At 33.7% G+C, this 27772-nt stretch overlaps 1 protein-coding gene across 3 annotated transcripts; it reads left to right on the plus strand.

Annotated features, from left to right (window-relative positions):
- Window positions 1–228: 228 nt before the first annotated feature.
- On the plus strand, window positions 229–27745 carry LOC149807718 (dynein light chain Tctex-type 5-B-like). Of its 3 annotated transcripts, none has more exons than XM_089969705.1 (5): window positions 229–275; window positions 12091–12254; window positions 15017–15116; window positions 16881–16971; window positions 18378–27745. In XM_089969705.1, exons 2-5 carry the CDS (start codon window positions 12117–12119, stop codon window positions 18541–18543), a joined length of 495 nt encoding a protein of 164 aa, XP_089825831.1. In that variant the 5' UTR covers window positions 229–275; window positions 12091–12116; the 3' UTR covers window positions 18544–27745. The 3 variants fall into 3 exon arrangements, with proteins under 3 accessions (XP_089825831.1, XP_089825815.1, XP_089825823.1); XM_089969689.1 differs by lacking the exon at window positions 229–275 and adding an exon at window positions 1402–1483; XM_089969697.1 differs by lacking the exon at window positions 229–275 and adding an exon at window positions 6812–6875.
- The last annotated feature ends 27 nt before the right edge of the window (window positions 27746–27772 follow it).

Here is a 27772-nt window from a genome sequence, read left to right on the forward strand (position 1 = left end):
TCATCTAAGCCAACGTTTGCTTGAGACATTTTTGTTAATTTTTATTTTGTGTTTGCCTTTTGATGTATAAGCACCTTAGTGCTTTTCTTTTTTTTTCTTCTCTGTATCATTTTACACTGTCATGTCGACATTGGTTGGTTTCGTTCCGCACCATATTGCTGCTTCACATTTTAGGTGGCATTCTTGCATTCGAGGTACCTTTTCTATTACTGCATACGTGAGTGCAGACGAAAAGGGGAAACGTCATGCTGTGATTGTATTTTTACAGTAGTCTAGTAAGTCATAATTTTAATGATGGGCATAATTTTCGTTGAATGGTTCAGATATATGTAGCATAAGTAGCTGCAAAGTAACTTTGGCAAGATCACGTGATCAGATGCGATGGACCTCTGGTCGACAAGGAAACATAGGACGATTACCCCCCCACCCCCACCCCATGGACTCCTTATTGTCCAGCACGGAAACTGTAGTTTATCATGTTGCAGTCAAAAACCCAGTGTTCGAATGTAATTGGAGTATCTTGTCACTTTGACAACGATCTTCAAATTTTGATGCACTTTATGAATCGAGGCACTGGGTCAAGTGTATGACAGCGTTTTGATGTGAAGAACAGAGAAAATAGTTAAACTTTTTGGTGACCTTCCCAACACAACTACATGTATTTAGATATGTACAGCATCGTCGGAAAGGTCAAAAAAAAAAAAAAAAAAAAAAAAAAATAAGACTGTTGAAGACAATGCAAGGAAAAATGCTACTTTGATGCAGTTTCTTGGTTTGAACTTAAATTTCATCTGATTTTTATTTAATCTTTGTCTCTGAGGTTTTGCATTGTTTTACCCTGTTTAATTTTATTTAAATGGTCATTTTATTCTCTCTTGATTGTGCCTTAGCTCCAATGTTATGCAGTAATGACCACTTGCCTCCAGCATAATAACATGGCCAGAACCTCATCTATTATATTTCTTGAAACAATCATCCCTTCCCCAAATGCATGAGAATTATTATATCACTTAATTTTTAATGTTCAATATCATAATTGTATATTTTGTCTTGGTTTGAATTATTTGTCCCTCTATGGTACCCCCATGTCATTTTTCCCATATTGACCTGATAGTCATTGTTATCATGCTGCATTGTTAACATCATAGTTTAGTACCACATATACTTACTATGAAGTCACTAATGTTGACATATATACCTTCATTAAAAAAATCATTGGAAATAAGGAGCTACAATTTTGTTAGTCATTTTACATCATATTTTGTACAACACATACAAAGCACGATACACAGTCTCAGTAATATGGATCAATGCATTGTCAGTGGGTCTGATCATTTAAGGTGTAAGTATATGGTAGTTTGATGTATATCTCTGATTTGAGAGAAGGAGATTCAGTGAAAATGTTATCAGCTAGTGCATCCCATGGAGAGACCAAAACATGTGGAATTCAATGTCCCAAGTTTTTTGGATATAATCCATTCTGGTGAGAATTAGATGATGGTGCAGAAATAACCACTCTTGACATATTGAACTTTAAACTAGTGAGTTGTGGTGTTGCAGTACAAAGCAAGAATAAAAACATATGCATGGGTGAATAGCTCTCTAGAGTGAAGTTTTGCAATTTGGAATGCATTGTACATGTTAATAGGTCTTTTGGGCAGTCAGTTTTGCCTTACACCTGCCTAACTAATTATTGTTGTTGTTTTTTGGGTTTAATGCCATTTCTCAGTGCAAGATTGGCTAAATGTGGTGGCCAGTATAATTGGTGGGAGATGAACCTGGGAAAACCCTGGTAAAAACCACTGACCCAGAGGAAACTATGTGCAGCTTTCTCACAAACTTACCTTGGACAAGCATGAGACTTGAACCCATGTGACAGAGGTGAGATGAAAGTGATTGTCTAGTGTGAGTAGTTGCATCATTTAACCTAAGGGACTGTCCATTTAGTTTTATTGGGGGGACCTGGGATTTTTCCTTCCAGCTAAGTATTTTTTTTATCTGTATTGGTCATGCAACAGAATACTTTGAGGATGATCTTTTCCCCATCATGCATCTTTCTGTTAGCACAAGTTTGTTATTGCTACACCTCCTAAATTACTTGGAGGATTGTCATAAAACTTGACATACATATTCAAACCATAGTCTAGTTGATCCTAAATGAAAATAGTATTGCTTGGACATCCAGTATGGCCACCACATTGGCCATTTTTAAAATCTTGTTATCACTACACCTCCTGGTTAGATAGTCATATTGTCACGGGTATTTTCAGAAAAATAGACTTCTTATAATGTCTTCTTGGTTCTAAATAAAAATGGTGCCAGTCTTATGTCCAGTGGCAGCCATCTTGAAAATCTTGTTATTGCTACTCCTGAATGGATGGTAATAGCAAATCGAGGTTTTCATTAAAATATTTAAAAAGTGATGTCTACTTAGGCCATAAATGAAAATGGTATCTATCTGATGCCAAATATAGCTCCCACAATAGCCAGCCTGAAAATCTTGTCTCCATTTATCCTGAATGAATCCTTCTATGAGCATGAGGTTTTCACCTAAAGACGTATGATATTGTTTTATTAAATTGGTGCTGATCTGACATCCATTGTGTGGCCATCTTGAAAATCTTGTTTTGCTACTACTCTTAAATGGAAAGTCATTTTGACTTGGGACTTTCATCAGAATAGTTCTTATGGTATCTAGTAGGTTGTTAATGAAACAACTAACCCTCAATATGACCATTTTGGTGGCTATCTTGAAAATATTGCTGTCTCTGCTCCTTCCAAATGGATGGCTACATCAGCATAAGATTATCACCAATAGACATTTTATGATACCATGTTGGTTCTAAATGAAAATGATGCTAGTCATAAATCCAATATTACAGCCATGATGACTGTACTAAAAAGTTTTTATTGTCTTGGCTCCCCCTCAATGGAGGATACTTTTGACTTAAAAGTTTTAACCAAAAGACTTTTAATGATATCTGCTGTTCTTTGTCCTAAATGAAAATGGTGCCAAGCTGATATCTAGTGCACCACAGCAAGTAATTTGAAAATATTATTATTGCTGAAGAAGATCAGAAATGGTTTAAATACTCAGCATTTAAAAGGAAGAATTCACCCTGCAGAGCATTAGTCCCTTTATAGGGACTCTTGTTTTTCAACTAATGTGATCATTAGAATTAGTTTTTTTTTCTACAAATCAGAGCAAGAGCTGTACATTTTTGTTTGTTGATACCAGGTGGCTTTTGTTGGTAACATGTAAAACTTGTAAAACTTGTAACCCACTGATTGCAGGTTCAGTACCAATCCAGATTGGCTGCCTTGGTTTGTCCATGGGAGAGGCTCTTAGCTCCCATTTCCTTGGAATGATATAATCAATAATGTGTTAAAAGTGACATTAACCCCCCCAACCCCCACAAATTTAGATAGCTGTACTGGTTCTAGATCACAGTAGATCCTGTCTGTTGTCTCATGTCCATCTGTTAGCATAAGTTTTATATCACTACTCCTCCTAAACTACTGGTTTGAAACTTTATACATTCATGTCATGATGTAGTTGGCCCACATTGGCCCTCTTGAAGCTTTGTTCTCACTACTTTTCCCAAATGGGTGGTTATATCAAAATGGGGTTTGCACTGAAAGACTTCTTATGATGTCTGGATGGTTCTAAGTAGAAATTACGCCACTTCTGATGTTCAATCCGGCCACCATATTGGCCATTTGAAAATTTGTTATCACTGCTCCTCCTTCATAGATGTTTATACCAACATGGGGTTTCCACTAAGACTTCATTGATATCTAGCTGGTCCTAAATGAGAGTATGCTTGATCTGAAATCCAATATGGCCACCATGACAGCCATCTTGAAAAGCTTGTTTTTGCTACTCTTCCTGAATGGATGTTGTTAGCAACATTGGATTTTCATTAAAAGGCTTCTAATGTTCTCTAGTGGTCATTTATAAAATTGGCGCCAATCTGACATCCAATTATGGCAACATTAAAAAAAAAATCTTGATATCACAGCTCTATATGAATAGAAAGCCGTTTTCACTAGAAGACTACTTACGCTGTCCGTTTGGCCTTAAATGAAAATGGTGCTGATCTGACATCAATGATGATCCCCATGAAAGCCATCTTGAAAATCTTGATATTGCTGCTCCTTCTAAATCTAAATGTAAATTCATAACTGAAAAATACGTTATATCTACTCTTCAAATGAATGTCTATTATCAACATGGTATTTTCACCAAAAGACTCCTTACGATACCTAGTTGGTCCTAAAGTAAAATGGTGCCAGTTGTATGTCCAATATGGCTGCCATAGTGACTGTCTTAAAAATCTACTCCCCTTGAATTGGCATGGGGTTTTCACCAAGTCCTAAATGAAAATAGTGCCATTCATACATCCAGTATGGGTGCTATGCCACTTGTCTTTGCAGGTTTAGATCCTTTGGTGTAGATGCATACATATACATGTAGTATGCCTCGCATGTTTGCTTTTTAGCAAACTGATTTTCTTACTATTATTCTTATCATGTTGATGTAGCAACATATGATCATTTATTTTAATAACAATTTAAGGGGACTGCTAGACTCTTTAGTTTTAATGTGAATGGTCTGGAGCTGTATGTTTATTGATCCTTATAGTAGAAAACATAGCAACAATTTTGATTATTTTTTTTTACTGGAGTATCTCATATGAAACTTGAGAAAAGAATACATGTATTCTACATAAAGTTTAGCCATTATTTTGGGCAAATTATTTCCTTTCTCTTTGCTGGACAGTAATAAACAGTGGAACTTGTGTTGGGAAGTAAAAGTAAAAAGAATATTCAAGTACCATAACTGATTGAATGATGATGTGGATTGCTGGAAATCTCTAACTAATTCAAGGTATCAGCAATATAAAGCTGCAGGTCAGTTTTGAAATTCAAATCTTGGAGAAGTAATTGTTTTGAAACCAAAGTTAGGCAGACTGGCAGTCAGGGCCGGAACTAATCTACATGATAATGTGGTGCTGGAAATTAAATTCATGACAAGGACTCGTCAGTATAAATCTGCCTGCCAGATTTGATTGAAATTCAACTATCTTTGATAAGGTAATGCTTTAAGAACCTAAGTCAGAAGGAAAGATGATTGGATCTCTGAACATGTCATGGAATGTAAACCTATAACTTATTGAAAAGCCTGTCAATATAAAGGTGCATGCTAAATTTAGTTGAAAGTGTTTCCTTAAAAATCTTCAGTTAATTTATGCTGTTGAAACCAATGATAAGAGGATGGAAATCAGGGGTCATAACTCCTGAATGATGTTGAAGAATGCTGGAAATCAAACCCATTTAAGCCTCCTTATTGTAAAAGATCAATGTATCAATGTATAAATCTGGTCACAATCCAGTTATCAGTGATGCTGCAGAAACCAGCCAGGTGGATACTCAATCACTGGGCAAAACTCCTGTCATTAATGTTTTTGAAATGCCAGGAACTGAATTTGTTCAAGGTACAATCAACATGAAGCTGCATTAATTTGGTTTAAATCCAATAATCCTTGGTAAAGTAAACTGAAAGTCAGGAGGATGGGCAGTCAGGGGACATAACATGCAAATGATGTAGAGAGCTGGAAATGGAACTAATTTTAATGTCATATCAGTATGAAAATGGTCAAAACCATTTTTGTTACTGAAATAACAAAAAAACTTTGTGAAAGTTATACTATGGAAATCAAAGTCGGGAGAATGGGCTATGAGGGATTATAGTACTGGTTACTGAACTATGAACTTTGAACTATGCAAATTAACCTCATTCAGGATCTCATAGAGTGAGTAACAAATTTAGTTGAAATCCAAAGTCAATCTTAAAGTTAAGCTGCAGAAACTAAAGTTAAGATGACAGGCAAATCTGAGACCCTAACATAAAAACAAAGAAGGCTGAAAATTGAACTCCTTTGAGGTCATATTTATATTAGACTGCATACAGAAATTGGTTAAAATCCAATGATTATCGGAAAAATTAATTTGCTGAAACCAAATTGTTGACAGACTTGTAGATGGACATTTGACCATCTGGACTGTGTGACTACTGTAGGATTCCATTGACATTGTCAGGTGGGGCCTTAATTATTGAGTGCATAGAGAAAGTAAGTTTCATTGAATAAACTTGCATTTTGGCTTCATTAATTTTTAACCTTGGCATAGGTAAATATTGATACTGCCAATCTTATACTTTCTGCCTCTTTATGAAGTGAATAGAAAGCTCCATTAATAATCAATATTTCTAAGCTTCTTTTGATTAAGTAGGAATGAAAGGTGTGTTTAATTAGCCATGATTTACACAGGTTGTGTGTAATCAGTTTGTTTGGTGACATCTCAGATTGAGTGATTTTAATCTATGGTTGCTTAAGTAGAAATGAGAAAAATTTCCTGCGTAGACCATTTCTGGTTATAAATCATGAGGTGATAAAATACAGCATCGTGGAATCCACCTGTTTTGTTGATTAGTTGCTAGAAAAGCAATAGTATTGTTTTCCATTAAGATGCAGGTGAAGCAGTCTGCTGGCAAATAATTATTGGCCTATTCAATCAGATAAACATGCAGAGTTATTGCTTCAAGGATGTTCAATTATTGAAAATTGATTAGTTCCAGGATGCATTTTTTCTTTGCTTTCTACCTGGAAGGGCTGTTAGTTTGCTGATCACAGACTTAGCTTTTCTTTGTGATAATTGTATGGTTGCCATGGTAAACACTAACAGCCTTTACAGTATTATATATACACATGTCATGATTAGTTATACATCAAAAGTAGATTACAGTGCAGTGGATGCATTCATACTTGGAAGAAACACAAGTGATTAGATAAAAATGGAAATATATCGTTCAAGTAAGTCTCAAGTATTAAAGTGGTGGCTTCTGTTGATGTACCGCTAATCATTTTCTCCAAACGCTTCTGAAAGAAATTTTCCTCTAAGTATCATTTAATGTCTTTAAAGATTCGACTCTCCCAAATTAAGTCATTACCTACTGGTTTACTTCCTGTTTCAATTGAACTCATTACATTTTTCCTTCTTTAATTTCCTAACATTTAAAAAGCAATTCTTTCTTGATTCATTTAAAATGTATCTTGTGTGATACATTTGCAAAATAAATAAATAAATACACTTGCAAGAGATTGAATGACACAGTGAAATCTTTATATCAGGTTCATGTTTCTGTTGTGTTCTTGTTGCTGCTTTACTCAGACAATTATTACATTTGATTCAAGTCCTTCATGCAAAAATTGATAGCTGAGTCACCAAAGTGCTTAGAACACTCTAGATTGCCCCCAAATATGGCTTCACATTACCTAAATACAGTGGACCCTTGCTATAAGGCCCCTTAGTATATTGCCTTTTTTATAATAGGATATGAACATGGATTCCATAAATTTGGCTGCATTTTGTTTTATCATTATTTCTTAAATAATTTTTGCCTTCTTTTTATTCCTGGTTAATGAAGACCAATGATAATGAGATTTCACATCATTAAATAAACTATTTGTGTGTTTTATCATAATATTATTGCACGGCCAGGTTTGAACAGCCTCCAAAATAAGGTGTCTTCACTCATAATACGTGTCACTTTTATGGCTTTCATTGGTAGAGTTTTAAAGAGAAATTAAAAGTTGTTACCTAATCAGTTTTTGAATGTCTAGTTCCTTTCTTTACAAAAAAAAATGTTTATTTTAAACATCATTCAAACCGTTCAGTCACAAATTTTACTAAATTGCTAAATGACACAATATTGCCGTTTTTCAGGATTGCAAAATTTTAAGGTTTTATCCTTAAAGATGCAACACTTGTCTTTTGAACTAGTGAATATATATATATAAATATGGCGAATAACAATCCTTTCAAGTGCACTGGATCCAGCAAGGGATTATGTGTGTCAGGGACTGATTAAGATAAATGCAATAAACTTATATTTTCCAGTATCAGCAGTAAGTTGAAATAAACTAGTTGAAACATAATACAGTTAAAGGTTTAATTCCTGTAGAAACAACCAATAACCATGTAAAGTTTTGCTAACATAACCATTTTTCTGTTTTATTTGTTTGTCTTGTCTGTGTTTTGTATTTGCTTTTGAAAAAGACCCATTAAAGAGTCAAAAGCACTAAGGCTATTTCAATACTAGTTTCTCACTGTTTGTTGTCAGTTTATTGCATATATATATATATATATATATATATATATATATATATATATATATATATATGAGGAGACTGGTTATTTTGTATATCCTGCAGCCTTTGGATTTTGATCTAATCCCCTGGGCAGCAGCTGTGGGGTTTTGGTGGTGTATAGAGTGGGAGTATGTTTTTGGAAAGTGTAGTCTCAATAACTACAAAGGAATAGGGATTTCTTTGTGGCGGCAGACTTTAATGCAGTTAACTGAATTTAATCAATAGCTACCTAGCAGATGAGAGAGAGAAAAAGAGAGAGAGGAATATGTTGACTCTAACCTGTCACCAGCATTGAATTTGGAAAGGCTAAAAAGAATGCTTGGTAGAAATGACACAGAAAATTTTGTCCGTGCTTTTGTTTTACAAACTCAACAAAAGAACTTGATTTGACAGAAAATTATAGTAATGAAATTGATCTTATTACTGGTTTTATGATCATACTTAAGTTTTATTTAAAATGGTCAAACACTTTACAAGTCAGATAAATGTAGCATGAAACTGATGAATATTACAAGCACTAGTAGAAGGTGAAGCTTTAGAAGTATGCAGTTTTGTTGTTTTAATTAAACCTCAACATTGTCCTCGCAGTTATCCAGATTTTCAGTACCAGGAACATTTCAAATGTTCGCTTAACTGGATGCTACAAGGATGTTTACATTTTCTTCCTGCTTCTATAATCCTATGTCAGAATCATTATTAGCTATTCCTCCGCATTAGTATGATGTAATGTTGATGTATATGTTTGTTTTCCTGATTGGTTTTTCCAGCTTGCCAGCTTGCGCTGTCTCCTTTATCAATTCTTGTAGTTTATAAACTCACAAAACCCGAGAGCCAATTGGCTTGCCTGCCAGAGGTGGACGATAAAATGGACCCTTGGCAATTCATGTGATATACTCCTTGTATACATTAAGAATATCCATTTCCTTGTTATCTGCATAGTAACATTTTTTAGATCGACACATCAAGGCCTCAATCAATCCTTTATAGATTGTAGAATTTTGTCACTGAATTTTTGATGTATTTTCCTGTTTCATCAGTTCTTATTTTAGACTGTTCTATTTTAAACTGTTTATTGTCTCTTCCCCTACAAACTGTTCTATTTTACAGTTGTAAAAAACCAAAGTACAGATCACACCAACAACATGATTTGTTCAAAATATAACTTCAAGCTCTGAAATAACTTAATCTGCCTACTGTGCACACCTGGCAAAGCTTTGCATATCTAGTGTTTTATGAAACTGAACAAATCTGTCATCTTCTTCATGCATTGTTTTATTGTGACGTATTCCACTGTGTCGCATATGTCTCAGAATAGTGGCACATACAAATGTTATATGAAGATTTATGGGGATACTGAGTCCTATCCATTTTGAACACTTTCATCACGTATTGATTCATCCATTAGTTTACATCATCATCTGAAAAGTTTGCATACTGTGGCAGGGGACTACCTAAAGTATTTGGCCCCCGGGGCAGATACTTCCTTTGGCACCCTCACAAATGATTTTAAAATATAAACACAGAGAAAAATATAATTATGTTTGCAAGTAGATTTTTAAACAGTACAGTGCTGTTATAAGCAAAAAGGAAATAAGAAAAATGCAGGATGTTAAAAATTTTAAACTTGTACAGCTATTTCAACTCTCCCAATGACACCCCACCCCTTTATGGCTGTCACCCGGGGCAGACCACCCCCTTGCACCCCCCTTAATACACCACTGAACTGTGGTACACAAAAATCCTTTATTCCTTGACCTGGCCACAGAAATACATTATGCCCAGTTTGTTGGATGTCTGGTATTTTTACTCTTGAGTTTCATTTTCAAGTTGGGGCCCTGAGTGGCTGAGTGGTTTAAAGCGCTCTCCATTATGGATCACTGCCATTTCACCTCTGTCTGCGTGGGTTCGAGTCTTGGGTATGTGAGAAAGCTTGCCAGTAGCTTCTTGTGGGTTGGTGGTTATTTCCGGGGTTTTCCTCCACCATTAATACTGGACGCCATGTATAGCCTATTGTGTGCTGAAAAATGGTGTTAAACCCTACAACAACAACAACATTTTCAAGTTTATCAGTTAATCACCTTTGTTTTGATGAAATGAGGCAGTATCTTATCCTTAGCCTTTATCCATTCAACCCTATGTCCATCCATATAAATCACCACTGTCCATCCATATAAATCACCACTGTCCATCCATACAAATCACCACCGTCCATCCATACAAATCACCACTGTCCTCCAAGAAACTTTACATGCTTTCAGCAAGATCAAATTCTTGGGCCACTAAATCAGTTAAGTTGTATATTTCCAATGGTTAATTGTGATAAGATAAAACCACATTTCCAGTCTCCTCAAGAGACTTGTATAATAAAGATAAGGTTGTGTCTAATTCACCAGTATGCCATTGACTTTTCTATTTTGTCAAGAGCCTTGTTTAGAAGGTTATCTTCATTTGTTATGGTTCCACATGTTGAAAAATTTGAAAATGCTGAGACCAGTATTATCTGTGTCCTCACTCAATGGCTTCAAACATCTCTGCCTTATTTTCCTGCAGTTCAGAGGCAATTGTTCTGGGCTGCTTTGATCATTGATGAGAGCATTGTTTGTGAGGGCAGTTACAAATATACGAATGGTCCATATTTTAAATGTAAAATCATGTATACTTGCTCATGTGATTGCATTATCTAACATACATGTAACAATGATGTCTATACTAGTACAAAAGTACAGTAAAGTTGGAATGGTCCATTATCATTTAAGAGAAGTTGATTTAAACATATGTGCTAAATTATGCAAACAAATGAGTTGAGATACAAATTCTCACAACATTAGGTAAGCCCTTCCCCATTAGGGGAAGTAAAGAATGATAAAGAATTCAATATATTATGGTTCATCCAGCCTTGCAAACAGTGCATTTATAAAATTTGTTTAATAAATTTACTGATGATTAAATTAGATATGTCCATATATATGGACTGCATCGCAAAATAATTGTATAGATTGTTCAGTCAATTGTGATAATAGACTTTCTGTCCCCCCCCCCCCCCACATGGGTTTGCCAAGTATTACAATGCATTTGAAAAACTACAATTATTTACTTATACAGCTAGAAAAGTTTGGATATATCTATTATATAAACGTTTTTCATTTATTGTTTTGATTAGTTCTTTTCTTTTTTTTGCTTGGATGGCCTCTTGGGCACCTTAATCTCTTTCGCTATAAATAGGGGGAAAATCAATATTCTGTTGTCTCATTTTATCATTCATCATGCGAAGTTTAAGTTTCAATTTTAATGGATATATTGCATAAGATTTTTAAAAAAATATGCCCCCTCCCACCATTGGGCTTAATTATGAACATTTTTATGACTAGTTTAAAATGAAAACTTATGTTAACTATGCACAGATTTTAATCAGTGTTAAAACTGCATAGACCCAGATTTACTGGTAGCATGGTAGCATACCTGGGTCTGTGCAGTTTGCAGTTGTACTCAACTTATAAATTATCAATGGGTCAATCTTGACATTTTTAATGTGGGTTTTGTTTAATATTGTGAACTTAATATGGTGCTGCCCTGCAGTTGTTAAATTTAAATATCAAGCAGAATCAGAACCCATCCTGTACAAAATCTGAAAAAGAAATATCCCATTGTATCACCAAAGTTTATGTCAAGTTTTCCTCTCATTGAAAAATTAAAGTTTTAAGTCTGCATACTATTATCCAGTCAGCTATTTGGTATAGGTTCTAGCAAATTGAAATTAGTTAACAGTAGTGTGCATGCTTCTTCTTGGTAAACTCTTTTGGCTTAGAGGCTGTAAAAGTGTGTACACTTGGATTTTTTGTGACTAATATTTACAACTTTTGTTTTTTGTTTTCTTTAGAATATCTGACCTTTGGGGAGGAAAACATGGATACAAATGTCACTCTTGGTGCCAAGGTGTCAAGCTTGTTTGACATACCAGAGAGAAGAGAGCTACATCCTGCTGGATCCAGCATCACTTCCTACATTTATGAACCTCGAGAAGATGACCGCAGGGGAAAGAAGGTATATACAAATACGATTCAAGGGTAGAAAGCTTTTTTCTAATTATGCTTTCACTGCTTGATTTGGTTTTGTGTTTTTTCTGAGAAGCTTGTTGGTAAGATTGCACATTAACCACTTAACATGCACAGATGAAACTTGACTTAAATATCTATTTTCAGACCATTATATAATTTTATCCATTATTTTACACATAATTTTTATCATTTTGGACTTAGATATTTTTTTGGTCACAAACCTTATTAGTAAAATTAAGCAAAAACATTTTGAGATACTCAATGAAACTTGAAATACAAATTTGTGTGTATGGGTAGATAACCTCATATTTTCAAGCCAATCATGAATTTTACATTTTTTAAGCACATATTTTACCTTTTATACTTAAAAGTTTTTGGATGGCATTCTTGTTAGCATGGTTAAAGCAAGGAGACACTAGGCAGACAAACAATATTTGTTTGCATATATGGATGACCTGATTAGATTTTCATGCAATTATACCCGTACGTTTTGTATTTTATATACTTTTGAATTTTTGGCCACTACAATTTTTGTCCTGCATTACTGAAGTGGTGGCATGCATGTTTTACAAAACAGCTCTAGTGGTAAAATTTAATTATCAGAGTGGAGAGAATTGTTTAAAACAACCATGATTCATAATTGTAGACAAAAAGAATTTTTAACTTTGCGTATTTATGCTAAAGATTTTGGCAGATTTTAATGGTATTTACAAAAGTTTTATTCTTGATCTAATTCTATGCTTGAATTTCACTTCATTGTAAAAAAGAAAATCTCTCTGGAAAACATAAAATACTGAAAGAAACCTAAAGTGCTTTCCATCAAAATTGTTGAGATTTGTTTTCAAAATGCTGTAGACTGGACAAAACTGTTGGGGATGTTTACTTGAATGTACAATAATTATAGTCTTTCTTTTCTCTCCACTCTGATTTTGTTTTACAAGAAAAGGAACAAAGAAAGAAAAACAGTTAATTTTAGCATAAATATATAAAAATTTAAATGTGGCAATGTTTGACAAATTCTCATGATCATTTTTTAATTATTTTTTTTTACCTCTTTGGCTAAACATCTCCTATCTAAATTTTGCATCACTCTGACATACCCAAAAGTTCACATGGTAAACATGTTATATTCTGGCAGTGATATAAATTCGAACACTTACTGAATGAAAAACTTTGTTCACAAGGTATCAAGAATGCTTATCGCTATAAAATATAACTACTACTGCTACTAATAATAATTCCATCATTAATCCAGATATTTGGATCATCCAACTTTCTGAATATCATGTTTTTAAAATTTGTCACAATTTTCAGTAGTTCGTAAAGTTTTGAGACAATATGGAATGTTTTACCTACACTGAAAAAAAAATTGGTGTGAATAGATGACCATCATATCATGAGATAGCATTGATTACAATAAATCCCCCCCCCCCACCGTAAGGTTTTTCATTGCTCAAATTTATACAAATTATTCACTCTGAGTAATTTTGTTCTCCTGGTTTTTATTTTAATTTACTGGAAATGAAATGACTGAATTATAATCACCAAGAGTCTAAAAATTACAAGTGTATTAACTTGGCAAATCTGTACATCTTTTCTTCACATTAATTAATAAATAGATAAACAAATAAATAAATGCATAGATAAACAAATAAATAAATACAGTTGCTCAGATGCAAGTTTGTAGAGACAGATTAAACCAGTGGCATTAAGATACTGCTCATGATTTTTGTGTGTGTGTGTGTGGGGTAATTAATGAATTTATCATGTAGCACAAGTTAGAGGTTGCATAAATTGAATATTTGTTAATCAGTTAATGATAATATAATCGTTGTGGATTCAGAAAGATTTTTTTATCGTGTGTTCATATTTGTGAAATTCATCATTTATTTTTTTAAAAATGGATATTTGAATTAATACACATAAATTAAAATTAATTCCAAATGTTTTTGCTGTGTTTAAAGTTTTAAAGTATTTTTACTGTACCCTAATTATAGTCAGAGTTCCTCAGGTCCTTGTAGCTTTTGTTATCTTTATGCTGGCTGAGAGGGCCAGGGACTGGCGCTTCCATATCTTAAAACTTTTCTTGCTGCTGTTTGCTTTATATAAGTATTTTCTAATTGTAACCTAGTACATATGTATGTGGAGAGGGCAAGTTTTTTTGTGTTCAATACATACTACATTCAGAGTAGGCTATACCTTTTTTTCCTGTTTAGAAGCCAACAGGTTTTAATGATCGCCCATCAGTTCTGTTTATCATCATAATAAAACACCAGAACTGCAACCCAATATCCTTTATTTGTAAAAGAAAACACCAGAACATGTCATGTAATTGGTCTTTATTTGCAAGCAAGGATATAATCAAACTCCATTTGCCTAGCCCACATTTCTGATTGGCAATGAATGAGCCAGGAACATCAGTACACAATAGAGATACAGTATTAATTTTTGAACAAGATATTTAGGGAAAAAATGATTATTTTTATTTGCATACAGATTATTTGGACATCAAGGAAAATATGTTTATTTTCTATCCATACAATTGTACAAATGATGGTAATAATAACTGCATCTTAGAACAAACATGTAATCTAGCCTGAAAATAATTTATAGCAGCCCAGCAGTCCTGTAAAATTGAGATTATATATAATACACATTTATATTGACCATCTTCCATTTTCTTATTATTTGAGATTCAGATTTCAGCTGAGTTTCAGCATTAATTTTTTCATGTTTTTATAATTTCAGATTCAGTACGAGAATACATATAGAATGGAGCCTTCACGAATGTTTCGTTCAGATAAAGCTCGAATGATTATTGATAATGTTTTGAAAACAAATTTGGAAGGTATGTGAATCAAGCAGATACGACAAGTCCTTATTGGTCCTTTGCAACATTAAGAAATAAATTAATCAAACCCTAGATCAGAAAAAATGAATTAACTTCTAAAGTAAGGCAGCAATCAAAATGATTTTGAAAGAGATTATGTGTTTCTGAAGGAGAGAGTGTGTTTAGAATTGTATCTAGATTGATGTCATATGGTTAGGTAGTTCGAAAGGGTTATTACTATAGGGTTTGCATCTCAGAATGTATTAGTGTTGGAGACCAAAAGGGCTATTACTATAAGGTTCCTGCATTTCAGCATGTAATAGTGGTTGGACAGATAGAATGAAAAAGGTTACTACTAAGCCTGCATGTATTAGTGGTTGGACAGATAGAATGAATGGGCTATTACTGTATGGTTCCTGCATTTCAGCATGTATTAGTGGTTGAACAGATAGACTAAATGGGTTATTACTACAAGGTTCCTGCATTTCAGCATGTATTAGCAGTTGGACAGATAGATGAAAAAGGTTATTGCTATAAGGTTCCTGCATTTCAGCATGTATTAGTGGTTGGACAGATAGATGAAAAAGGTTATTGCTATAAGGCTCCTGCATTTCACTATGTATTAACAGTTGGACAGATAGACGAAAAAGGTTATTGCTATAAGATTCATGCATTTCAGCATGTATTAGTGGTTGGACAGATAGACGAAAAAGGTTATTACTATAAGGTTCATGCATTTCAGCATTTATTAGTGGTTGGACAGATAGACAAAAAAGGTTATTACTATAAGTCTCCTGCATCTCAATACTTAGATGAAACTCAAACACTATAAATCAGTTCAGAGTTTCATCACTGATCATGTACAATGAAGGATGAGTAGATTTGATGTAGGACAAGTAAATATTCCAAGTCACTTGTCTTGCTGGACAAGTAGCCAATTGGGCATTTTCATCCTGAAGTTCTCAGTTTAAACCAGTCATAATGGCTGTGTGATCCTGTCGTTGAGTAAGAGAAAAACAGAGATCACAGAGAAAATTAGCAAGACCAGAAATAACCAATTACTGCAGAGAAAACCAGGAGCTGCAGTGGAAACCAATGTCATTGGATGGGCATTGATTTTTTCCTTGCCTACATTGTTTTACCCTGGGGTTGTTAAATCTGTCTTACTCTTAGGGGTTCATGTGTTGCCATAGTGATTTACTGAACTTTACTTTGCATAATGTGTACCATTGTTTGTGTTCTGTAGAGACTTTACTAGAAAATAACATTTGATGGCCATGGATGAGGGAAAGGATCTTCCCCATGTGCACAGGCAGGATTTGGAAATCTAATACTTAGGGAATATGATTTCTACTAGTGACACAGTAAATATCATTCTTGAAAGAGATATATTTTTGCCTCATGTTAAACCTCCTTATTGTGCCAGCATATTGGGGAAGACTTGTGTTAATCTCTGCAATGCCAAAGACCGGAATTGAACCCAGTAGCACAGGTGCATAAGTGAATGGCTGTCCATCTAAGGTTAAGTGTTTGAGTAAAATGTGATTAGAAATGAACAAATTATTCTTCTACAGCAGTAAGAGGAAAACAAAAAAAAGAAATGGAATGTTTGAAACAAATGTGTCTTTTATACAACGACGTAATTTTTGTAACATATGGACTGGAAGAAAAAAAACTGACTTTTGATATAGGCAAGTAGCTGATCTATGATCTCCAGAATTTGGAATCAAGCCGTCATGTTATGCATGATCGTATAACTCTTTTCATTCTATACATATTCAGAAAGAAAATACGACCCCATTGAATGCTCTTTGCTGGCCAAGACTTTAGCAGAGGAAATCAAGGTCAAGGTCAAAGAACTGAATTTTGAAAGGTATGGTATTATTAACAAAAGTCACATATACATCCTTAAACATGCATGTGTAATGAGTTGTGAAGTCTTATAGCATTGTTGTAAAGAGATTACAAATTGAAAATTTGAGGTTCATTTGTTAATTTGCACTGTAGTTTTCGGTATTTTGAGCCAAACCTTGGCAAGGGAAACGTGTGGGTTAATGGTTCAGTCTGTTTAATCAGGAAGGAGAAAGGGATAAGTAAAATTGGAATAACATGGTGAGATGCTGCTGTGCAGAAATTATTAGTCTAAATAGTGCTTTCTTATTTGCCGCGAAAGTAATGTTAGATGCATAAGGATGGTTAGAATTCAATTTTATTTAATAATCACAAAAAGAATTTCTGTTCATGAAATGCTCGTAAAGTATATAGTGTACAGTGTACAATGTAAAGAAAGTGTATTTGACAATGTTTTTTATTTTATTGGTATTCATAATGAATGAAGTTAGTTGTTTGTTGATGCTGTATATGAGAGGGAAATTTGTGCAATATGACTGAATATCTGCCAGTGATTAAGTTGCTTCTGTTTTTAACAAACTGATTTTTGAAAATTTCACAAGTGGTATTTAAGGTGCTGTATAATGATCTGACATCTTTTAAGACATCAATAATATAGATAAAAGCACTTTTTGAAATTCAAATTTGATGACATACAGTTTCAAAGTTATAATATAAATACTTGATAAGTTACTTATTTTATAATTACTTACATGGTTATTTGTAAAGTTGGTTAACGACACCTTGAAAGTAATTGTGGCTAATTGCAGTTGATCATGTTTGAGAATGGAATTCTTTTGCTGTGTTATAAAATTCAGAAAGATATACAGATTGTTATGTCAGCTGATCCATTTTCAAACTGAAACAATTATAGTGTTACATGCACAAACTGAATGTTTGAAAATGCAGTAAGATCCAGATGTTTTATAACGGATTACAAATCCTATGTAAACCACCAGAAGGGAATATGCATTTGAACAGTGCACTGATTTGACTCAACACTGTGCAAACACGTGTCCCTGGTACATGAATCATCTGAACTAATATCAGCACTGGAATTGGAGAAATATTTAATGAGTATTCAGATGTAAATCATTGAACATTCTTTGACACATATGAAGCTTTTAAATATGACAGTAAAGTGTCATGTCTAGGGACACAGCATTATAGCTGATCTGAGAATCAAATCTGCACCCTTCTGGTTGGAGCTGAGTACTTTATCCACTGAATGAGCCACAGTTGCTCCAACTCTGGAATTGCATTTAATGGCAATTTTTTTTGTGACAATATGAGTTTTGCTTTTGTTTAAGTTTGACATGTTAATTTTTGGGGTTTTTTTTTAGGAAGTAAGTTCATATAACTTAAGTGTGTTATTTTTTTCTGTTCCAGGTACAAAATACTGAGTGTGGTGACCATTGGTCAGAGAGCTGACCAGGGTGTGAGAGTTGGAAGCAGATTCCTATGGGATGCAGATAGGGATAGTTTTGCTGCAGGAAGCTTCTCAAACAAACACTTGTTTGCTGTGGCTACTGTGTTTGCACTCTATTATGAGTAATAATTTAACTGGACATATTATTCTTTGACAGTTTTAGTCTTTGTTATTCTTTGAAATTTTAAGTCCAATATTTAACAGTAAAGATCTATAGCTCCAGTAGCAGGTGGAGTGGTTTGCATCTATTCATGAAAAGCAATCTTTTCAGTTTGGCCGAAATCCATAAAAATGTTATTACTATCCTAATTTTTATTTCAACGCTATAGTGGTAAAAAAAATATTTTTGTCAGTTTTGCAGATTCCAAATCCAGCATAGCTATGACAATTGTTTCGAAAATGTTTTACCAGTTGAATGTGAAGACCAGTGTCATGGCAAACAATTTCTCTTAAGTATGGTGCAATAAAACAAATCTTTCAGGTTATGAATGAGATGGATCATGAAGGTGACACAGTGGTCATAATTAAAATGGACATCTCTCTTTTTATGAACAAAGTTAATAACAAAAGCTAAGATTTGGATTCAACCAATTAATCACTTTTCACATATTGTCTCTACAAAATGTTTTCTTTATGTGATAATGGCCCAACAGTTTCTTGTGAAATAAAGTAATACCTGATAACATATGTACAGGGGAGGTAACAGATGTGTACCATATGTACTTATTTATAAGTAAGGTTCAAGTGCAAGCTGCATAGAACCAGATCTTCCATATTATATTGTGCCAGCAGATTTGGTCCTATGCAGGTTATTAGGAGTAATTAGCATAACAAATGACATAGACCCTAAACTTCCTGCTCATTATGCGACAGCAGATAGGGGTCTGTTTTATTTGCATTTGGAACAGACAAGAAAGCGAGTATATAAAATACAGCACCTAAATTCTAATGCATCAAATACATGCTTGTAAGTCTTTCAAACAGTGGTGCATTATTTTATATAGAAAAGTGGGTTTTGCAGTCAATATGAGTGATGAAAGTAAGTGATATTGTACAATTGAGAACAAGTTATATATTCTAAAGTCATCCAACCTGTAGAAAATGACTTCAAATTCAGTTTTGGAAAAAATAAGATACTTGGGTTTTTTAAGTAAATTTAATCCACTTCAGATCAAAATTCATATTGCTAATGAATATTGGCCAGTAGGGGGCCCCAGTGCATTGCTTTGCCCAGAGCCTACAATGTTGTTAAGACGGCCCTGCACTGAACTGTATATCATACTGTGTAAACTATACCACCCTGCTCATATTAATCTATTTAAAACAACGCTCAAAGATAACACATTAACCAGATTTAATAGATAAAACAAATAATGACTCATTTTTTAATCTTTAAGTCCACTGATTTGGGGGAGATTAGTGACATTTTGGCAAAGAAGATCCTTGTTTTATTGTTCTGTCTGATAAAAACAGCAGATAAACTCCCATTCAATAGAAACCTCTGTACATTGCTGTAATTTGCATGTTGTATTTGCATTCCTGGTTTCAGTAAATTTGTAATATCCATTTTGTGAAACGTTATGGTCCTTTACTATCCACTTGTTTATTCTCATTTGTGTGTAAATTCATACATTTTGCAATTCTCCTTTTTGTCTATTTTTTCTAACATTTGATTTTTGTTCATTCATTTGTTAATTCCTTTGTTCATTATATTCTTGCTTCTATTCTTGACTTACAAACTTGTGTGCACCTGCATGTGTTCATTAATCCATTTCATTGTGGATTACTTTTAATATAAGTCTGACTGGAGTAAAGAAAAACTATATTAATTAGATTATTAATAGCAATCTCAATAATAATTGTTTAGAAGAAAAAAAATCTTCATAAATATCTTTAGGCACATGGTCATAATTAAATTTATACAGCTGTAGGAATTCCTTAAGTTTATTTTTTTTGAGCAATAAAATATGCACTATTTAAAACTTTTCTTGCATTAACTTCTGCAGACATTAAAAAGATTGTATGTGTCAAAATTGGCACGAGAAGGTACATCAGTCAACAAAATCGATGTACTATAAAGAACAAAAGTCATTAGGGAATTTAAGAAATATTTTTGCATGGGCATTCCCCTGGACTTTTCTATATTTAGATATTCTAGCCATAAACTTAATATTGAGGCAGGTACATAGCGAGGAGATGTTGCTCGAGTTTTTCTAACATCTTTTCCAGAAATAATTTACTATTTATGACAACCAATATGCACGTTTTTTTTATTTACCAAGACATTAGAGAAATAAATAAGATGAATGTTTGTGTAACCATCCATCTTTAGAAAAATTCTATAGCTTGGTTTTATCTAAAAGTCCAGTTTATAATCCATTTATTATCTAGACAAAAATTTATTCTTAATGTTTGACAGTTATCATATAAAAAGTACATTACGCTCCATTATAGCGACCATTTTTGTATTTATTTTAGGACTGTAGCTGAAATTACTGAAATAAAAAATATAAATTTACCTGATTTCCACTTGTATGGACAGGACATTGTATCACCTGTTTGGTTGTATAACAGTGTAACTTTCTATTAGGCTGTCTGGTTGTATAACAGTTTGACTTTCTATTAGGCTGTTTGGTTGTATCACAGTGTGACTTTCTATTTGGCTGTTTGGTTGTATAACAGTGTGACTTTCTATTAGGCTGTAAGGTGAGTTCGACCTGGAACATTGTCTTCAATTAACTCAGTATATTGAAACATAGCCACTACATTACAAATTTTGCCAAACAGATTAGCATTTCCCTTACGGGTGCAAGATTGAGTCAAATATCATCTTGGTGTCAAAACTGGGATCAGACTGAGTAAAAAGCAAACCTTGGAGTCGGAAATGGGGAAAAAATTAAAAATTGAGAGCCCCTGATGCACATATGAGTGTAAAGGGAAACACTTGAAGCTACTGACACATGGGCTATTTTTTGACACTTGGTTATTGCACGTTGCCTTACATCTGCCTAATTCGTAATCTGCCCTACTATTCATTGTTGGACTTCAAGGTGATGCAAGTTTTATTAGGGTTCATCTCATCAGTGAGAAGAAGTTGGATGATAATTTTGTTATTTAAACTTCACAGAAGGCCTCATTCTGTGTATGTGATTTGAAATTTTAATGTTGTTTTAGCAATTTTTCAGTTCTATTGCTGCCTGCAGTGTGGCAGTTTATAGTGATGTCTAGCAGGTTTCCCATGCTACCCGGAAATCAGGACAAAGTCAGGAGAAATTATAATTTTCTCCCAGTCCATGAAAAGTCATTGAATTTTGCAAATATTGATGAAAGTCAGGAAAAACCCAGGAATTTTCCTCCACAACGTGACACCTGAAAAAATTATGTAATTGAGTCATAACTGAACTGATCGCGAGTTAAATTTATCGAGTTCTAACCAGAATATTAGGAGGTTACAGTATGGATCATTTGGGTGCTTGCCATAATCATATTTGTTGAGACAGTCCAAATGCTCAGTGGATTAGATTTATCTGGTAGACTTTTTTGTTTCACAGACAGCTCAATATCCTATTTTTTTTAATGGAAGGTATGAAAACCAGTCTAGCATCACAAGAGGCCATCATAATGGCGTTAAAGCATAGCCCCTTAGTGGATGGGCTAGCAAACTTAAACGTTGTTAAATCGAGCTATGCCTGCATGAAATTGATATGAAAATTATTTATTTTCTCAGAAATTGCAAGAGTATTAAAATTATGTCTTTAATCTGCTGAAAGACGATAAAACTAAGGCGTTGATGAAATTTGAGCTGGTGACTAGCGATTTCGATAGCATGTCGCACGAGTAACACAGAATGTCACAAAGGTCATTTTCAAATATTGTAGAAAAAAATATTAAATGAAAGCCATATACTGATTGTAATAAAAAATACAAAAACGAAAGAGCACAAAATTCTCTATATTTATTCTCAGACCAACTTCAGAGTTTTGTTGTATCACGTGACTACCACGTTGACATGTGCTCTCTCATGCAGGGAGCGTACGAAGCAGGTAATCACACTACTCTGCTTGATGAATCAGACTGGCCAAGTTTCTTGTAGTTGTTCTCGAAATAAATATGTTCAGAATTGTATGTTCTTTCTAGTTTTTACAAAAGGTATCAGACTTTCATTTAATATAATTCAAATTTTGTACAACATCAAAAATGAGTTTGTTGTTGAGATCATGTGACTATTGGACTTCTGATGTCGTTGTTTGAGATTTGTGAAGTAATGTGACTATTAACACAAATGACAAGTACCGGGTCAGGTTTCATCTATACCAAGTTTCATCTAGTCTGTCAGCAGATTAAAGACATAATGATTATAATACTTGCCATTTTTGAGAAAATAAATAAGTTTCCTATCGATTTCATGCAGGTATAAGTCGATATAACCTAGTTTAAATTTGCTAGGCCCATGTAAGCTATCTCACGGTGACGGCAGATTCCAAATGTGATATGTACCAGTAATTGCTCTGAACCCACACTCCATCCAAAATGTCCAAAGGTGAAAAATGGGGTCGGAATAGTCAGCGGAAACCCAGATTATAAAAAATTTGAATCTCTGAGCTGAACTTTTTGTGTGAAACTATTACACAGTGACATGTAGCTTGACGCATTGGTTTCAGATCTTAAATAGAACGCAGGAGAAATTTGAAATTGTCGTCCCTTCTATTATATATTAAGAAACAATAAGAGCCCATGTATCAGTACAGGTTTGGGGAAGACAAATTGATTTTTTTTACAGAAAATTCAGTCCTTGTTTATAAAACAATATATAAATTTAAATCAACCCCTTGTAAATGTCTTTAAATGATGGGATTTTTAACCAAATCATCTTAAGGAGTTCAGGTTGGTTGAAAAATCTTGTTTGAGATTTTATTGGCACACATAATTTCAGGGTTAAACTTTTTCATAACAAGATAAGATTCTAAAACTTTGCATTTATTGGGTTTTTTTCATACTGTGATAGGAAATGTTTACTTTGTATAACATGCACACATATTGCTCTAGAAATCTTTGAAATTAAAGGTTTGAGAAAAAACAAAATTATTTATGCTCATTATGTTGTTTCCATGTAGCAACATAATGCAGGTCAGCAAAGTAAAGTTAGAATTTGTATTCTATGCATTGAAATGGCTTTAAATGCCAATTTATGGGAATATAGTCAAATTTGTTTTGTGTGACTCATTTTGTGGTTTTGTACATGATCATCTTTTCTGACATATATGTTTTGGAGTCTTGAAAGAGAAACATCTTCAGATTTGGAAAATGCATGTTTTATAATCCAAAATGTTCTTTAATTCCATTCAGTAATGGTCATATGTTAACCTTGAGAAACTTAATTTCATCCTGGAAAAAAACGGGAAATTTATATTTAGACAAGTGTGGGAACCATGACTGGGGCATTATGCCACGGACATGTAGTATCATGTCCCACCCAGTAACATTATCCTGACACCAGGTCAGTCAGTCGTAACACTAACCTCTTAATGCTGAGTGCCAAGTGAGGCAGCAGCTAGTACCATTTTATAAGTCTTTGGTATGGATGCTGTAACCACTTCGGCCACATTGAAATTTTCTATTGTTGATACTTCCCTGAAGGTCTCATTGAATATTTCCTTTGCTTATACTTCCCCGAAGGCCTTGCTGAATTTTTTATGGTTTATACTTCGCTGACGGCCAATTTTCTATACTTTCTGTTAATTATACTTCCCTGATGGCCACATTGAAATCTTCTGTCGACGGACAATATGTGCCTGAAGGTCTAGTTGAATATTTCTGAGAAATTATCTTTTAAGCATCTGTAAGCGAGTGTCAAACATACAATGGCTCCACCAGTTATCATGTGAAATCTTGCTTTCCTGCTGGTTTTTTACAGTTGCTTTTTGACATTGCAGCATTATGCCCTCAAAAAAGAACCCCACTTCTGTTAAAACTGCCAAAATAATCTGCTTTACTTTTTCATGATTATATTTATGGAGTGAAATCTGACTTGAAGCAGCTCATTATGAACTAGCCAGTAATCTTTAACAAAGATGAATTCAGGTGTCTCCTACAAGATAATGAAGTGTAATAGCTATTGTGTTTTTCAAGAGGTATTTTTGATTTACCCAAACTTTAAATGAATTGGATCGTTCAATATCATGTACTTTACTTATGCAAATTAGTCCAACAGGTTCTCTCACAGCATGACTAGCAACACAAAACATTCAGATTATTGTCAGATCAATGAAGCAATTCATGAAGCGGTGGTTGTTTATCTCTAAATTTACCTCTTGCTTGTGATTGCCTCTCTGACAGCAAACTGAATAAACTGCCCAGAGGTGATACTATCCCATAAATATGAAGCATGAAGATATGCAAATCAAAGCTGTTTTCCTGTTTATACAGGCTACAGGTTATGGCTTACTGTAGTGTTTGTTTTTTCTTGACATGATTTATTGGAAATTTGGTTTTTATAAACAAGACCATGTTTGGGGTTGGGAGTCGGAAATTGTTTTTTTTTTTTTGCGTAACACTGCCATGGCACTGTATGCAGAAAAAATATGGCTTTTTTTCATGACAGATAGTGGTGCAAAATCTTCACATTTTGAAAATTTTCAGAGATAACAAATGAGAAGCGAATAACAGGTTGAATCAAATTTTTTAAATTTGTTAACTTTATACGTAATTTGAGAGCTGTCCGGTTTAATTGAATTGCCTGCATTCTTGATCACCATCATGCATAACCTTATAGGCTTCTTTCATAAATTATCCTCACAAGAGCTTGGAGATATGATCATATCTGGAATGTAAATGTTCATAATCGTTTCTCACATTTGAATTTAAACCAATATGAATACTTTTGCACATGTATAAAAAGCTTCATTCCTTTTTTTCCCCTCGTATCTTAATGTGAATGCCAGCTACAGTGAACAGCATGCAGTCTTTAACAATTATTTTAGGGTGTTCTTATCCAAAGAGTACATTAATATACAGAGCTAATATATATCGAAATTGCATTATTTCTCATCAAAATATTTTTTTTAATAACTTTTATTTGAGAAGCTTTTTAGATTAAAGTATATTCCAACACAAGAAGCCTGGAAAAAACATTTTTTTAAAGTATTTGGTAATTATTAAAGTTCTTTTTCCTAATTAGCATAATGAATGGTTATAAAATGACTGTTTTTGTCTTTAATGCCTTTATTCCAAAATGTCATAATTTTATTATTTTTCATTAAGTAAATTACTAGCAGCACTGAGGAAATGCAATCTCCATTTTGCACAAGACATTTCAACTGGTATTTCCAAATCTTGGTGGCAGAATGGTGTAATGTTCATGTGTCCAGTACAAATTTTTTCATGGTCTTTTCATTGCCATGGATTTCATAATTAACATTTAAATTGTTTTACCAGCTAGGCTGTTCATTTTATAAAATTAAAGCCCTTTAAATGTTGCTTTACATCAACAAGAATAATTTGAAGTTCATGAACAATAAGTATCATTGTAACTAAAATGTACAATTACGCTTGATTAAGGACCCTGGGTAGTTCATGATACAATTATGCTTGATTAAGGACCCTGCGTAGTTCATGATTCATATGTAAACAGACTGTTTAAGTACCCTCAATTCAAGACCATGGTCTGTTTGTGAGTCACATGTAAATAGATCATACAAGTACCCTTCATTTAGGTCCATGGGTAGTTCACGAGTTATGTAAAGAGATCATACAAGTACCCTTCATTCAGGAACATGGGTAGTTCATGAGTCACATGTAAAGAGATCACACAAGTACTATTCATTCAGGTCCAAGGGTTGTTTGTGAGTCACATGTAAAGAGATCATACAAGTACCCTTCATTTAGAACCATGGGTTGTTTTTTAGTCACATGTAAAGAGATCATACAAGTACCCATCGTTTAGGCCCATGGGTAGTTCAGGAGTCACATGGATTGATAAAAGTGACTGCTGTGCACAAAGTGTTCCTCACAACATTTCAAAATAGACATGTTACATGTTGGATCTGTTTATTTATATTATCTTAGTTAAATAGGAAAGAGTTGATAGCTTTGTTTGAGCTCATGTTGTGGGAAACAAGACTTAACAGTCACTTTTCTTATTCTGGCAGTATCATCCAAAGTTTGTTAAGGTTTTGGGTTCAGTTTTTACTTTGTATATATCTCTTCGTAAATTCTCATACATGGCATGAATTATTATGAAGCTTAAGACAATTGATTCAATAACAGGCTCACCCCTTTTTACCTTAGATTTTTTTCATTTGCTACCGTTTCCCAACTCCTTGGATATTCTCATACTGTATATGATTCATTATGAAGTTCAGATAATTCATTCTTCGACACATTTGCTCACTCTAGTGACCTTGAACTCAAAGTCACAATCACAGAAAATGTGTTAATATTGTGGTTTACATTTTTTTCATTTGTTTATTTCTCCTAAACCTCTCGATCAAGTTTCTTCATCTCTGGGATGAATCATCACGAATTGAAGACAAATCATCCAGTGAGACATGCTCTTGTTCCTTTAACCTTAGTGTCAAGGTGAGTTACAGAAAATTTGCATTCAAGGTTGTTACATTCCCCCCCCCCCCCATTTGTTTATATTTCCTAACCCCCTTGAGCGAGTTTCTTCATATTTGTGCTTAGTCGTTACAAGTCCAAAACAACTCATTCTATGACACATGCTCTCATCCTTTAGTCTTCGGGTTAATGTCACAGTCATAGAAAATTTAAGTTAAAAGTTTTTGGTTGAAGATATTTCATTTGTTTTTAATTTTTAAAGCACAAGATGGGCTTACTTCATACTATGGATGAATCATTGTGAAGCTAAGACAATTCATTCTATCACATACTCACTCAACATTTCGACCATAGGGTCAAGGTCACAGATTTGCAGCAAAGCTTTGATTGTGGAACAACATACAAACCCTGACCTTCTTGTTTAGGGTTTATATGCTAATAAGCTGTTAAAATCCTTATTCATTTAACTTTTCTGTCAAAGGAATCAGTTTAGTATTTTGCCTTTTATTAATTGCTTGATGAATCCATGAAACAAAACCAATATACCTGCCATGTATTTCATCAGTACCATTAATACTTAAAAAGAGTTTTTCCTCTAACTTCTTTATTCTGAAGGTTAAAAATATTGTATTATGCAATACAGCAATATATTCTACATGGATTATAAAATTATTGTGTTCATTCTTGTGAGAACCACAACAGGTGCTTTCGATTGTATTTTTTCTTGCCATTTAGTATATGTTTACCATTGAATAAAAATTGTTCAATTCAATTATCTCTTGTTATCATTAAATAGTGT

The sequence above is a fragment of the Sinohyriopsis cumingii genome, chromosome 1 (genome assembly GCF_028554795.1).
Source record: "Sinohyriopsis cumingii isolate HCF-2022 chromosome 1, ASM2855479v2, whole genome shotgun sequence".
Lineage (NCBI taxonomy): Eukaryota > Metazoa > Mollusca > Bivalvia > Unionida > Unionidae > Sinohyriopsis > Sinohyriopsis cumingii.